At 49.4% G+C, this 14156-nt stretch overlaps 2 protein-coding genes across 4 annotated transcripts; both read left to right on the forward strand.

The window, feature by feature from the left end:
- Positions 1-25: 25 nt before the first annotated feature.
- Positions 26-1384, forward strand: LOC144410269 (HLA class II histocompatibility antigen, DP alpha 1 chain-like). 2 transcript variants are annotated; one of them, XM_078105948.1, is made up of 4 exons: positions 26-420; positions 843-1005; positions 1105-1172; positions 1255-1384. In XM_078105948.1, exons 1-2 carry the CDS (start codon positions 162-164, stop codon positions 917-919), a joined length of 336 nt encoding a protein of 111 aa, XP_077962074.1. In that variant the 5' UTR covers positions 26-161; the 3' UTR covers positions 920-1005; positions 1105-1172; positions 1255-1384. The 2 variants fall into 2 exon arrangements, with proteins under 2 accessions (XP_077962074.1, XP_077962075.1); XM_078105949.1 differs by lacking the exon at positions 1255-1384 and having other exon boundaries at positions 843-1014.
- Positions 1385-1762: 378 nt separating this feature from the next.
- tfr2 (transferrin receptor 2) lies at positions 1763-11318 on the forward strand. Of its 2 annotated transcripts, none has more exons than XM_078105909.1 (18): positions 1763-1902; positions 6416-6451; positions 6755-6962; positions 7050-7242; positions 7344-7484; positions 7571-7679; positions 7763-8005; positions 8099-8238; positions 8327-8502; positions 8599-8718; positions 8818-8900; positions 8981-9044; positions 9127-9194; positions 9577-9647; positions 9720-9804; positions 9888-10112; positions 10189-10377; positions 10781-11318. In XM_078105909.1, exons 2-18 carry the CDS (start codon positions 6422-6424, stop codon positions 11033-11035), a joined length of 2400 nt encoding a protein of 799 aa, XP_077962035.1. In that variant the 5' UTR covers positions 1763-1902; positions 6416-6421; the 3' UTR covers positions 11036-11318. The 2 variants fall into 2 exon arrangements, with proteins under 2 accessions (XP_077962035.1, XP_040038784.2); XM_040182850.2 differs by having other exon boundaries at positions 10189-10329.
- Positions 11319-14156: the final 2838 nt, after the last annotated feature.

The raw sequence follows: 14156 nt of genomic DNA on the forward strand, positions 1-14156 counted from the left end.
CATCCTTCTGGGTGTTGCATGTTTCAATTAGAAACTCTTTGGGCTTGTTTTTAAGAACAGTTGAGATAATTATTCTCATTTGATGATGCGTTCCTTGAACCCTACTGCCGGGAGGCTCATTTAAAGAAATATAATCTAATCAGCTAGCCTGCTTCAGTCACATGATCTACCGCAAGCACGGCGTGGAACTGGGAGAGAAGAACTGTCATGTGACTGGTTTCTTTCCTGCTCCAGTGACGTTCTCCTGGACCAAGAGCCAGGAGAACGTCACTGAAGGAACCTGCAAGAACGTTCCCTTTCTCAACAAAGATAGAACCTTCAACCAGTTCTCCACCCTTGAGTTCACCCCAAAGCTGGGAGACATCTACAGCAGCAGGGTGGAACATCTGGCCCTGGACCATCCACTGGTCAAGTTCTATGGTGAGACACAACAAACAACTCACTTCTGTCTCCATGTGTGGAGGTTGAGCTTCCTGTCTCCAGATGTGGAGGCTAAGCTTAATATCTCCAGATGTGCAGACATCAGCCCAGCGTATGTCTCTGCTGTATGGTAAATGGACTGTACTTGTATAGCACTTTTCTAGTCTTCCGACCACTCAAAGCGCTTTAACACTACATGACATCATTCACCCATTCACACCCATGATTCTCTACCAGCAGCGTGCGACAGTAGTTTCCTGAGTTTCCTCACATTGTGTTTTTTTATCTCTGAAACACAAGTACATGACTGGTACTTGTACTGCAGCTGGTACTACTGCTACTACCTTAAGTACTCCTAGTACTAATACTCGTACCTGTGAGCTCATAGAACAAACCCTCACCATGTCATATATTGTCTCCAGCTGAGCCCTACGTCAGGCTGCACTCTGAGACGCCCCCTGGTGGTGGACCTTTGTCCATGTTGGTCTGCAGCGTCTGACTTCTACCCCAAGAAGATCATAGTGAGGTGGACCAGAGACGGACGGCCAGAGACCACCGGGGTCACTTCTACCGACGAGCTGGCAGGTGGTCCAGGTCCAGCTAGCTTGAGCTCTGATAAGTCCAGTTAGTCCAGGTCCAGGTTGATGAGGACAACCACTGATGTGCTGGTTTGTGTGTCAGCAGGTCTGGAGAGAAGATGTCGTGTGTGGTGGAGCACATAAGTCTGAGTAAACCTCTTGTTACCGACTGGAGTAAGTACCTGTCTGTCTGCATACCAGTCTGCCTGTCACTTCACCTGTCTCTCTGCTAACCCATCTCCCTTTCTGTCCTCAGACCCAGGTTGGTGGAGCAGTGGGGGATGGGATCAGGACATTTTCTATCGAATCTGCAGTAGAACTCATTCAGCTCGTCTGCCAGGCGGAGGTCATTCATGGAGTGGGGGTTTTTTGGCTTGTAGTTGGTGAGGTGTTTGAGGCCTCTCCAAACCGAAGCAGAGTCACTTGCTGAGAACTGTTGTTGGAGTTTCTCAGAGTACAGACGTTCAGCATCTCACCGCCTTCCTAAACTTGTATTTTGCCTCTGTGTACAAGTCTTTGTCCCCGCTCCTAAAGACCTGATCCTTCTGCAGGCGTAGTGTTCTGAGTTCCGCTGTGAACCAGGGTTTGTCGTTGTTGTAACTCACCCTGGTGCATGATGGTACACAGCTGTCCTCACAGAAGCTGATGGAAGAAGTTACAGCCTCTGTGAACTCATCCAGACTGTTAGTAGCTGTCCTGAAAACATCGCAGTCTGTGCAGTCAAAGCACATTAGTATTTATCTGCACCGTTGGAGGCGGAGTCTCTTTGAGTGTGAGTTCTGTGTCCGTCACAGCAGGTCAGGTGACACGAGCAGCTCCATCTGATTGGACGGTCCAAAGTTCACACGCTGGTTTCTGTTGATGGAGGAGAAGCTGACGGACAGAGCGAAAAGGGAACATCGAGGTAAGTAACCGACTGAGATGAAAGTTACAACATAAAGTTTGGTCCTCTCTGATCCAGATCTATGAGAACTGAAGAAGAAGTTACAGCCGACTGTGTTTTTCTATCTGTTAATAAAGCTAAGCTGATCAAACAACATGCTGACCTCTGACCCCTGTGAGGAACCAGTCCCTGAGCTCTGATTATTGATCTGAGTCAAAGTGGGCGTTAACACGGAGTTGCCAAAGTTGACGGTCAAGTCCTGTGTAGGAGAATCTTTTCCCGGAAAGAGAAGTAGTTCAGTCTTGTCGGGGTTGATTTTCAGATGTTCGGCGGATCCACTGAGAGACGTCAGTCAGACAGGCAGAGATCCGAGTGAGGGAAGGAGAGAATTAGTTGGGTGTCATCGGCATAGCTGTGGTAGGAGAAGCCATGCGAGCGAATGACAGCGCCGAGAGAGTTGATGTAGAACGAGAAGAGAAGGGGACCCAGGACGGAACCCTGAGGAACTCCAGTAGTAAGAGGACAAGGTTCCGACACAGATCTTCGCCAGGTTACCCGGTAGGTGCGGCCGTCGAGGTAGGATGAGAGAAGCGAGAGAGCAGAGCCTGAGACACCAGGTTCCTGAAGGGACGAAATAAGTATCTGGTGGTTGACTGTGTCAAATGCAGCAGAGAGGTCCAGAAGGATGAGGACAGAGGACAGAGAGGAGCTCTAGCAGTGTGGAGTTGCTCTGAGACAGCAAGGAGAGCAGTCTCTGTGGAACGGCCTTGAAGCCTGACTGGTGGGGTCAGGGAGGTTGTTACGGTGGAGATAGGAGGTGAGTTGGTTAAAGATCACGCGTTCAAGGGTTTTGAACAGAAAGGGAAGAAGAGAGACCGGTCTGTAGTTGTTTTCTTCAGAAGGGTTGAGGGTAGGTTTCTTCAGGAAAAGGTTAACTCTTGCCTCCTTCAGAGAATTGGGAAAACAGCCAGATAACAGAGCGTTGTTGATGAGACAGGTGAGGAAAGGAAGAAGGGTAGGAGCGATAGATTGTAGAAGATGTGATGGAATGGGGTCAAGAGGGCAGGTGGTGGACGGGCAGAGGTTACTAGGGTAAGAACTTGGTTAGGAGACGGGGGTGAAGGAGGGAAGTGAGGGCGATAGAGGTGAAGCCAGTGGGACACGAGTAGGAGGTGGGTTTGAGAAAGAGGAGCGTATGTCAGCTATTTTCTTGGTAAAGTAGTTGACAAAGTCTCCTGGAAGAACGGTGGAGGGGGAGGAGGACTAGGGAAAAATGACCTTCTAAAGTCTATTCCTGACCACTATTCCTAACGTCTATTCCTGACCACTATTCCTTGACCTCTGTGGAAAAGGTCACGGGGTCAAGGAAAGATGGTTAGGAGAGTTCATGAGGAGTCAGGAAAAGACAAGGCGGCGTTTAGGGAATTGACTCCAGTTCCACTGAGTTACGAAGTTGTGATGGACGGAGACGCATGTTGGTGATGTCAGTCTGCAGCGGCAAAATTCAAATATTGCTGACGCAGGAATTGTTGGACTGAATGGTCTCCTTTCCTTTCGAAAAGGATGATCCAGTGGTTTCTATGCTAAGGAGCTAGGTAAGGAAGCATTGAAGTTCCTTTCCTTAGCCTTAGAGAATTCAAACAGCTCCTTTCATGCCGGCCACTTGAACTACTTTTGTTCTTGCATAGGATACGAGCTATTTGAACTGTAACTCATATTACAGAATATGTCCAAGCTACAGTAGCTGAATGTCACCACACACATCGTTCTCTGTTAGCTTGATGCTGCTTCCTCCTGCTCCATGAAACAAAACACAGTGTAAAGTTAGTTTATAATCACACAACAAAACAAAAGGAGCAAAGCAAGTTGAGTTGCTTTGTGTATTTATTCTGTAACGTTACTGACTTAGAAAGGGATATTTGTTAGAATGCTGTTTCAGTATTGTTCTTCGATTCTTTAATCATCTTCTTCTATTTCTTCCGTGGCCCCTTTCAACTCCTTCACACTTTCAGCTATTAAAACTGTCCAAATATTAAAATATTCAGCTCCTTCAAATTTAAATCATAAACTTTTTTAACATGCAGTTTGTTTTCAAATCTTCTCAACTTTCACATGTTTCAGCTTTGTCAATCTTTCAGCTACAGACACCATTTAAACTATTTTATAAAACAAACAGCTTGTGGATATCTATTCAACTTTTTTCATAATCACTGATTATGTTTCACTAGTTTTTCGCTCCGTTTCTGAGTTTTACATGAGTGTGTATTGCGTTTGTTGGAGTGAGCGCTGATGATCTAGAGTGTAGAGCAGCGTCAGAAGCTGGTTAAAAAAAGATTGCACATCTGCCTTCACGGCCACAATATACACTTTTCAGGCTTCCTTTTTAGGTGAAAGTGATGGCATGGTTGTGCTGGTTGGATAAATGTGTTCGTGGAATCCCAGAGTTCTTTAGTTTTGGCCTCAGGAGACCAACAGTGACACAAAAGCCCCATAGGCTCCAATACAAATCTGCCGACATGTTTCTCAAAAAATCCAGAAGGTACACGTTTTGTAAACACCCATAGGAGCCGTATTTATCACCGGACAGACATAAAAAACACATCGATGCGTTCGGTAGAGTCTTGGGTATTTTTTAGATAGCTATTATAGTTTTGCGCTGGTTGTCATTTGTTTGAGGAGTGGATTCTGTGTAACTCGCTGTCCTGTCTCTGCCCTTTGCAGCCGCTCGTTAATGAGCACAGGTGCGCCGTTGCCGTGGTTACTCTCGCTCACACGCTGCAGGATCTCTGTGACTCACAGCTGCTTCTATGACCTCATTAGTGGAGTCACATGACGCAGCTATGCTTTCTCAGGAATCAGGACACATTTATTGCCAAAATATGTCAAACTTACAAGAAATATGTCTGGACAATGGACAACAAGACCAACATGATGAAGACACTCGCTTGCCCCCCCTGACCCCTCCTTACGCTTAATCACTCACTCAGCGTGGTTACATGGATTCCAATAACTGGCTTAGTCGGACTGAAATCAAATTACTGTCCGACTAACACCCCTGGATAACTCCGGTCCGATCAAGTTGATAGTTTGACTATTGCGGCATGTAACGGTGAATCGGATGAGGAACTGGACTTTGCGTCTTTGCGCATGCTCGAGATCCCGCCGGCGTCTTCTCTCCGTTATCAAATCAGCCAATAGCGCCATTCACATTTGCTGTGCTCCTATTAGCATCATGCAAAAATAGTAGAGGGATGTAGCTTCACCTCGCTCTCCGCTCGCCATCTTTCTCCTAATGTTGTTGTTGCTGGTAGTGGTGAACCGGTGAAGCGGAAATGGCTGTATCACAACTAGTTGTAATGAAAACAGCGCCACCTATTGGATCGGATATGACATGCTTTCGGTCAATGATTCGATTTATTCACTGCCGTATATATTGGGATAATAGCACCTCCCCCTGAAAGAGAGCACAGTCCGACTAAGCAGAGATTCCAATTATACCACCATGTAAACACACTAACTATCTCTCCCCCTCTCTCTCTCCCTTCCTCTCACCTCTCATCCCCCCATCACAGAAGTCCCCCCCTCCCTTTCTCCCTCACAGAGCCCCCTTTGCCACATGTTCACCGGTGTTCCCCCTTCCTCAACCCCCCCTCACAGAATCCTCCTCCTTTCAACTCTGCCTCTTCCCCCCTTAAAAGATGCCCCCCCCCTTTCTAACCATGCTTCTTCCTCCCTGCCCCCCCTTTCTAACCCTGTTCCCCACCATCTTATCACAGAAGTCCCCCCCTCCCTGCCCACTCTTTTCAGCAGCTTTTTAAAATTCATTTTACTGTAGCTCCTGCAACTCTATTTTCAGCAAATCTATTGAAATTCATTTCAGCTTTTCTCATTTCTGTATATTCAGAAATTCTTTAAAACTAATTTCAGATTCTCCCATTTCTTTATTTTCAGCAGTTCTTTCAAATTCATTTCAGCTTTTCTAATTTCAGTATTTTCAGCATTTTTTAAAAATCCATTTCAGTTTTTTCTACAGGAAATGCATTTTCTAGTTCAGGTTCATAACTTAATCCATTTCTGTTCATAATATGAAGTAATGTGAAAATTTGCTTTGCGTTTGGTGTGAAGGCACCATGGAAAGCACATCTTTACTGGCCTGAGTTTACTATTCACATCGGTGCATTGACTTTGCATGGAATCTACTTGCATGGATAATTCACTTTCCTTTTGGTGTGAAAGCAGCATAGTTTATTCTAGCGTCATACGTGTATTTAAAAACACGGGTGAACCCTAACCCACGGGACTTTCAGAAGCTAAGATGTGATGTTATATATTATCATTGAAAAATTCCGTGGGTAAATATTTAAGTGGATTCTATTACTTACATTTAAACGTAAACTCTTCCTCGCGGTCGGTTCACCGGCCTCCGTCCTTAATGCGTCCTTAAGGATGCAGCTTAGGGAATTGGGACACACCCTCAGTTTGGAACCTTCATAAGCAAAAATGACTATTCTTAACCAGCCATGTCTGTCTGCAGGTTGCCATGGACACCACCAGAGCTCGGCTGAGACAGGTGAGATCTGAACCCTGAACCCTGTGGGAGGTCATTCATTTTTAATAATAATAATTATTATTATCAGGGATGATGATGATTTATATGGGAGCCTCAACACGTTACAGTCAAATTAAGAGGAAACAATTTAAACACAAGATGAGGTCAAACAGTGAACCATAATAAACAATAAATCCCTTTGTGTCTTTTTTAACGTCACCCTATGAACTCTGGGTAACAGCAGTGTGGACTAACCGAAGTTGTGAATGCAGGGATGATTCGGGACTGGCTTTCTGACCCGTAACCAACTCTTTCTCTGCCCAGTCTGCCTCCGTGGGCGTGGTCGAGGAAGACGAGTTGGGAGGAGCTCAGAAGGTAGAGATGAGCTTTGTGACATCAGAAGAGGAGGAGGAGGAGGAGGCGGCAAGGCCCAGCAGTGACATCACAGCATTGGTGCGGCAGTATCGCCATGTTCACCAGAGAGCCCGCTTGTTGCTCTGCGTGTGCGTCGTGGTAGTGGTCTTCGCCACCGGTACACACACACACACACACACACACACACCTCCAGTGACGAGTTAGACCATGTGATTAAAGTGGCCGTGGTCTGTCTCCCTCACAGGGTTCCTATTGGCCTACGCAGTGTTCGGTGGTCGGTACCACTGCTACCTAGCAGGGGGGCAGGGTGAGGAGGATGAGGAGCAAGGAGGCAGGGCTAATCCACTTGCGGAAGGAGGGGCGGGGCTTTACCTGGGAGAGCTCAGGGTTATGATGAGGAGGCTGCTGCAGGACGAAGACATCGTCAACACAGTCAGGTGGTGACAATGATATGAGCGGTCTAAGTTTAGGTCAATCTCGTTCCCTTTCAGTCTCCACTGTCACTTCCTGTCTGAGTGCTTGTCTTCGTCACCATCAGTCGAGTCAGCAGAGCTGATCATCCTCCAGGTTCCACGGAGGGAACCTCTCTGGCCTCAGAGATCCTGCGGCGCTTCAGGCTGCTGCCAATGGATCACACCTGGACCGAGTCTCTTTACGCCACGCTGCAGTTCCCCCACAGGTGGGCAGACGGGACCCACACCTTCTCAGAGTGGAGAGTCTTTTTGTGGGCTTGTTGTTGGTTTGTGTTGTTGTTTGTGTGTGCAGGTCTCAGAGGAGCTCTCTCTGGCTACTGGATTCTGCAGGATGGATCGTGGAGCAGATTCCTCTCAACCCGTCTGACTACTGTCCGTACAGCGCCTCGGGAAGTGCCACGGTGAGACAGGGGGACCGAGATGTGTCTGTCGCCACAGTAACCACAAACCTAGGCCTGGTTCTGACCCGCCTCCATCTCTGTAGGGCTGCTTGGTCTACGCCAACTACGGCCGCCCTGAAGACTTTAAGTGGCTGGAGGGCGCCGGCCTGTCCGTGGCCGGATGCGTGGTGGTGATGCGTGTCGGGGGCGGGGTCACCTTTGCAGAGAAGGTCTGGTTGGCTCAGAGGAGCGGGTGCGGCGGAGCTTTGATCTACCCCGACCCCGCAGACTTACCGCAGGACCCCCGACGACTCGGCCTGAACGCAAACACTGCTGTGTCTGAACACGTAACTAGCACACATGCAGAGAAAGACATGCATGTCCACGTGTTGCTGCTCACGACCAATCGGCATCCTCTTCTCTGTGTTGTCCAATCTCAGGTCCACCTGGGTTCAGGTGACCCCTTCACCCCCGGCTTCCCGTCCTTCAATCACACTCAGTTCCCCTCCATCCAGTCCTCCGGCCTGCCCCTCATCCCGGCTCTGCCAATCAGTTCCACTGTGGCCGCCAAGCTTCTCAGGTGGGCCCCGACCCCCGGGTCACCTGCTCAGATGAGCCACACCCCCCTCGGTGTCCAGTGAGGTCACTGCATTTTTTGTGTGTCTCAGCCAGCTGTCGGGGGCGTCCTGTCCTCCGTTGTGGCGCGGCAGGCTGCCGTACGTGCGCTGTGCAGTCGGTCCAGAGCTCAGTGCCGGACACAGAATCTCGATGTCGGTCCACAACGTCATGACGCCAGTTCTGCTGAACAACATCTTCTCCTCGTTGGAGGGCAGAGTCGAACCAGGTACTTTCTGTGGTTCTGACTTTTATGACCTCTCTCTCTCTGGAGGGTCGAGCCCGGTTCTGTCCGTGGTTCTGACCTTCCTGACCTCTCTCTCAGACCACTACATCATCCTGGGAGCTCAGAGGGACTCACTGGGTCCAGGAGCTGTGAAGTCTGGAGTTGGAACAGCGATCCTCTTGGAGCTTGCTCGAACCTTCTCCGCCATGGTGAAGAACGGTGAGACTCGCTTGGAGTCAGGTGGTGCTTAGGTCTTACGGCGTAGATGAGGGTGTTGTTCAGTGGTTGTCATAGCAACGTGTTGGTGTGTGTGTCCAGGTTTCAGTCCCAGGCGGAGTCTCCTATTTGTCAGCTGGGACGCTGGAGATTTTGGGAATGTTGGAGCAACGGAATGGCTGGAGGTTCGTCCAATCAGAGAGAACATCCTCTGCCTGTCAACCCTGTGGTTGTCACAGTAACCCCTCATCTGTGTGTGTGCCAGGGCTACCTGTCCATGCTCCACCTGAAGGCCGTGGCCTACTTCAGTCTGGACCAGGCGGTTATGGGTAACTGGCTGCCGGCCAATCATAAACCTTGTTTAACGTGTCAGCCATTCAGACGGAGTAATCCCTGCATGCGTGTCTGCAGGTGACGATGTGCTGTCAGCCTACACCAGTCCTCTGCTGGTGGACCTGCTGGACGCTGCCATCAGACAGGTCTGTACGGTTGTCTCCCTAGCTACTAGAACGTTAAACTACCATGACATTGTAAATGCCCTACATGACCTACCCCATATCAATGAAGTCTAAATCCGTCGCACAATAGTAAGACAGGTTCGTGGAGATTAAATGACTAAAACTTGGAGGCCACAATTCAAGGTCACCAGAAACAGGTACAAGTGGCTCAAGTGAGTCACAAGTCCCCCTTTTTTTACAGGTTTATTTCCCCCATGTAAAAATGTTCATATTTCAGACATTGCTAAATCCCCAAAAAAGACACAAAGCTAACAGGGTAGACCACCCCCCCCCGATGTAGTCCATGATGTCACAGTAATGTCACAGCCTCTTTATCGTGTTTCCCGGTGTCGACGTCTGAAAGGTGGAGCATCCGAAACATTTAGGTCAGAGCATCCACAGCCAGGCGGAGAGAGAAGGAGGCAGCTGGAAGATGTGAGACACAAACACACACCATCATTTGTGTTCAGATCTCTCCTCCTTCACAACGGGACCTTTCCTCCGCAGCATCAAGCCCTTGTATCTGAACAGCGGGGCGTACAGCTTCACAGCGTTTGCAGGAGTTCCGGCGATGGAGCTCAGATTCTCGGAGGTAACGCAAGTTCTTTAAGGCACCAGTCTTTCTGTTGCATGATGGGAACTCGCTACAGGTGACCTGTCCATGTTTCCACCCAGGAGCGGGCGTACCCCTTCGTCAACACCCCGCTGGACAGCGCCTCCCGCCTGCAGGAGGTTCTGGGGGGTCGCGTGGGGCTCACAGGGCGGAGTTTAGGCGAGCTGGTGGGCGAGATGGTGCTGCGATTGGCTCACGACCACATCCTGCCGCTACGCATCACTTCCTACGCCGACACGGTGCTGCAGTTCAGCGCGCAGCTGAACCGTCACTCTGCAGAGCTGCAGGTAGGCTGTGGTACCGACAGGTGTGTATGTGTGTACAAATGCATATACGTACATTCATGTTTGTGTCTGTCTTCAGTCCAGAGGTTTGTCGCCTCTCTGGGTCTTCAGTGCCAGAGGAGACTACAGCCGAGCAGCTGAGACACTGCAGAGAGCCATTGAGTACAGCGACCTGCACGACCCGACGGCTGCACGCTACTACAACACCCGTATCATGAGGGTACAAGTACATCAAACACCTCTAAGAGTACATCAAACCCATCTACTGGTACACCAAACTCTTCCACTGATATATTAAAACCCTCTACTAGTACATCAAACCCCTCTACTGGTACTTCAATTACCTCTATTAGTATGTCAACCCCTCTACTAGTACATCACACACCTCTATTAATATATAGAACACTACATCAAACACTACTGATACTGCTCTCTACTACAACTCTCATCATGAAGGTACAAGTATTACAAACCCTGTTTCTGCTATGGGTCATGATGGTACTAAAACATCAAAACCTCCATTTGAAATGGGTCATGAAGGTACCAGTACATCAAACCCTCCCTGTTATATGGGTCATGGAAGTACTAGTACGTTAAACCCGTTCTCTGGTGCTGGTCATGAGGGTACTAGTACAGAAAACCCTTCCTGTAGTATTCTGTCTGTGCTGCAGGTGGAATACTACTTCCTGTCTCAGTACGTGTCCGTGGTGGAGTCGCCGTTCCGTCATGTGATCCACGGCCGTGGCGACCTCACTCTGAGCGCGCTCAGTGAGCACCTGACCCTGCTGACCTCTGACCCCAAACGCTTTGACGAGAAACGCTTCAGACGACAACTCGCCTTCTTCACCTGGACGCTGCAAGGGGCTGCCAACGCCCTGAAGGGGGGGGTGTGGAGCATACACAACACGCACACTGGTGCACGCTGATACACACTGATCAACACAACACGCACACTGGTGCACGCTGATACACACTGATGAACACAACACGCACACTGGTGCACGCTGATACACACTGATGAACACAACACGCACACTGGTGCACGCTGATACACACTGATCAACACAACACGCACACTGGTGCACGCTGATACACACTGATCAACACAACACGCACACTGGTGCACGCTGATACACACTGATCTTTATTCTGTATTTTATTCTATTGGCAGATTTTGTAAAAATACTTATTAAATATTCCCCTCTGCAAGAATTGCTCTCATTGTGTTTGACCTTTGACCTTCCGTGAGACAGGAAGTTCAGTGTGCGTGACATCATCAGGAGCTGTTACAGCAGACGAAGCCTCGTTAGTTCTATGTTCTAATGTGCTCTCAGACTTTTATTGTGAAGGGCATTGCCTGTGCAGCCAGACTAACCAGGTCTGTTTTATGAATGATTCATTCAAGCATTCAATTATTTTCATATTGTTACATTTTCATATTACATTATTGAACATTCAATTATTTCAAATACATACATTCACATTCTCCTTTTCAATGAATCAAATCTGTGTAAATGTTAGATTAATCTGATACAGGATTGACTTTTTTTCTTCTATCAAATTAATATTTTGTCGCGTGACCTCACGTCTGTGGATGTCAATGTCAATGTCAATTTTATTCATACACTTTTAAAGGCCAGTGGCCAGCCAAAGTGCTTTACAGGATAAAAACAATCAGCATCAATAAAACAATACAAGCAAACGTAAAACAAACAAACAAGAAAAAAACAGTTAAAGGCAAACACATAAAAGATCGATGCAGGTGACTTAACTCAGCCAAAGGCCAATGTGAACAAGTGAGTCTTAAGGCGAGTTTTAAAAGTAGAGGCTCGTCGCAGACCGCACAGAAAATGCCAAAGCGTTCCACAGTCTGGGAGCCGCTACTGCGAAGGCTCCATCTCCTTTTGTTTTAAGGAACAACCGAGGAACGTTCAGAACCAGCTGGTCAGCTGACCTCAGGGCTCTGGAGGGTTGATGCACATTAATAAGGCTGGATAAATATTCTGGGACCAGTCCATGCAGAGACTTAAAAACACATAAAAGATTCTTAAAGGAGGACGGGCTGCTGCATTCTGCACAAGCTGTAGACGGTTGAGTTCTGATTGGCCGATACCAACTTACAGGGAGTTGCAATAGTCCAAACGCGAAGATATAAAAGCATGCATGACTTTTTCGAGGTCAGCCCTGTTTAGATCGGGTTGGACTTTGGCTAGAAGCCGAAACTGGAAGAAGCTAGCCTCAACCACAGAGCTGACCTGCTTGTCCAATATAAACGCCCCATCAATAATCACACCAAGGTTTCTGGCCTGGGAACCTGTGTATGGTGCTAGTGGGCCAAGGGACCTGGCAAGGACCTGGATCAAGTCAGGGCGACCAAATAGCACAATCTCTGTTTTGTTTTCATTTAGTTTTAAGCCGTTTCGGTCCATCCATGTTTTAATGTCCGTCATACAATTAAACACAGCACCTCTCTGGGAACCGTCACCTTATCGTGGTGGAGAGGTTTGTGTGTCCCTATGACCCTGAGGGCTGTGTTGTCGGGAGCCTTGTGCTCCTGGTAGGGTTACCCTTGGCAAAGTGGTCTCAGGCGAGGGGCCAGACTAAGAATGGTTCAAAAAGACCCCATGAAAAAATGGAAGAGGGAAGGAGTTACCCGGCCCGGAGGAACCCCGGGGCCCCCATTTGGAGCCAGGCCCAGATGGAGGGCCCGACAGCGAGCGTCTGGTGGCCGGGCTTGCCGCGGAGCCTGGCCGGGCACAGCCCGAAGGAGTGACGCGGCAGCCCAAGACTCTACTCCCCGTGGGCTCACCACCTGTGGAGGAAACCGATGGGGTCGGGTGCGCTGCTACAAGGGTGGCAGTGACAGTGGGGGGTCTAGACGGAACAGACCTGGGCGGCAGATGCTGGCTCTGGAATACTCATAAGTCCCCGGCTGAGTGCTGCTACATTGGAGTTTACCCCGGTGGACAAAAGGGTCGCCTCCCTACGCTTTCGGGTGGTGGGAGGGAAAACTCTGACTGCCTTTTTGGAGACCCTGAATGGAGTCCTGCATGGGGCTCCAGTAGGGGACTCCATAGTCCTACTGGGAGACTTCAATGCGCACGTGGGCGACGATGGAGATAACTGGAGAGGCGTGATTGGGAGGAATGAGCACCAGAGCACCCTAGGCCAAAGATCAATGATCGATTTTGTAATGGTATCGTCTGATCTGAGGCTGCATGTTCTGGACACTCGGGTAAAGAGAGGGGCAGAGCTGTCAACTGATCACCATCTGGTTGTGAGCTGGGTCAGAGGATGGGGGAAGACTCTGGACAGACCCGGTAAACCCAAGCGTGTAGTGAGGGTGAACTGGGAACGTCTGGAGGAGGCTCCGGTCCAAAAGATTTTCAACTCACACCTCCGGCAGAGCTTCTCTCACATTCCTGTGGAGGTAGGGGACATTGAACCAGAGTGGTGTATGTTCAAAACCTCCATCGCTGAAGCCGCGGCAGTGAGTTGTGGCCTCAAGGTCTTAGGTGCATCAAGGGGCGGTAACCCTCGAACCCCGTGGTGGACACCGGTGGTCAGGGAAGCCGTCTGACTGAAGAAGGAGGCCTTCTGGGTTATGATATCTGCTGGGACTCCGGAGGCAGTTGCAGTGTACCGACAGGCTCGAAGGGCAGCAGCCTCTGCCGTGATGGAGGCAAAGCAGCGAGTATGGGAGGAGTTTGGGGTAACTATGGAGAAGGACTTTCGGTCGGCACCAAAGTGCTTCTGGAGGACCATCCGGCACCTCAGGGGGGGGAAACGGGGTACCATCCAAGCTGTGCACAGCTGAGGAGGTTATCGGGCGGTGGAAGGAACACTTTGAGGAACTCCTGAACCCAACTACTACGCCCTCTTTGGTAGGGGCGGAGCTGGAGGTGGAGGAGGGATCATCGTCAATTGGCCTGGTGGAGGTCTCGCCACGCCTCCTCAACATTGCGTGGAAGTCTGGGACAGTGCCAAAAGAGTGGCAGACCGGGGTGGTGGTACCCCTCTTCAAAAAGGGGGACCAGAGAGTGTGTG

The sequence above is a fragment of the Gasterosteus aculeatus genome, chromosome 7 (genome assembly GCF_964276395.1).
Source record: "Gasterosteus aculeatus chromosome 7, fGasAcu3.hap1.1, whole genome shotgun sequence".
NCBI classification, from domain to species: Eukaryota; Metazoa; Chordata; class Actinopteri; order Perciformes; family Gasterosteidae; genus Gasterosteus; species Gasterosteus aculeatus.

What these genes read in the sequence shown, in the direction of transcription:
- LOC144410269 (XM_078105948.1), top strand. Translation starts at nt 162, where the DNA reads ATGATCTACCGCAAGCACGGCGTGGAACTGGGAGAGAAGAACTGTCAT. An exon ending in TCCACTGGTCAAGTTCTATG is followed by an intron (nt 421 to 842) that starts GTGAGACACAAC and finishes TATTGTCTCCAG; the next exon opens with CTGAGCCCTACGTCAGGCTG.
- tfr2 (XM_078105909.1), top strand. Translation starts at nt 6,422, where the DNA reads ATGGACACCACCAGAGCTCGGCTGAGACAG. An exon ending in ACGCTGCAGTTCCCCCACAG is followed by an intron (nt 7,485 to 7,570) that starts GTGGGCAGACGG and finishes TTGTGTGTGCAG; the next exon opens with GTCTCAGAGGAGCTCTCTCT. An exon ending in TGGACGCTGCCATCAGACAG is followed by an intron (nt 9,195 to 9,576) that starts GTCTGTACGGTT and finishes GACGTCTGAAAG; the next exon opens with GTGGAGCATCCGAAACATTT.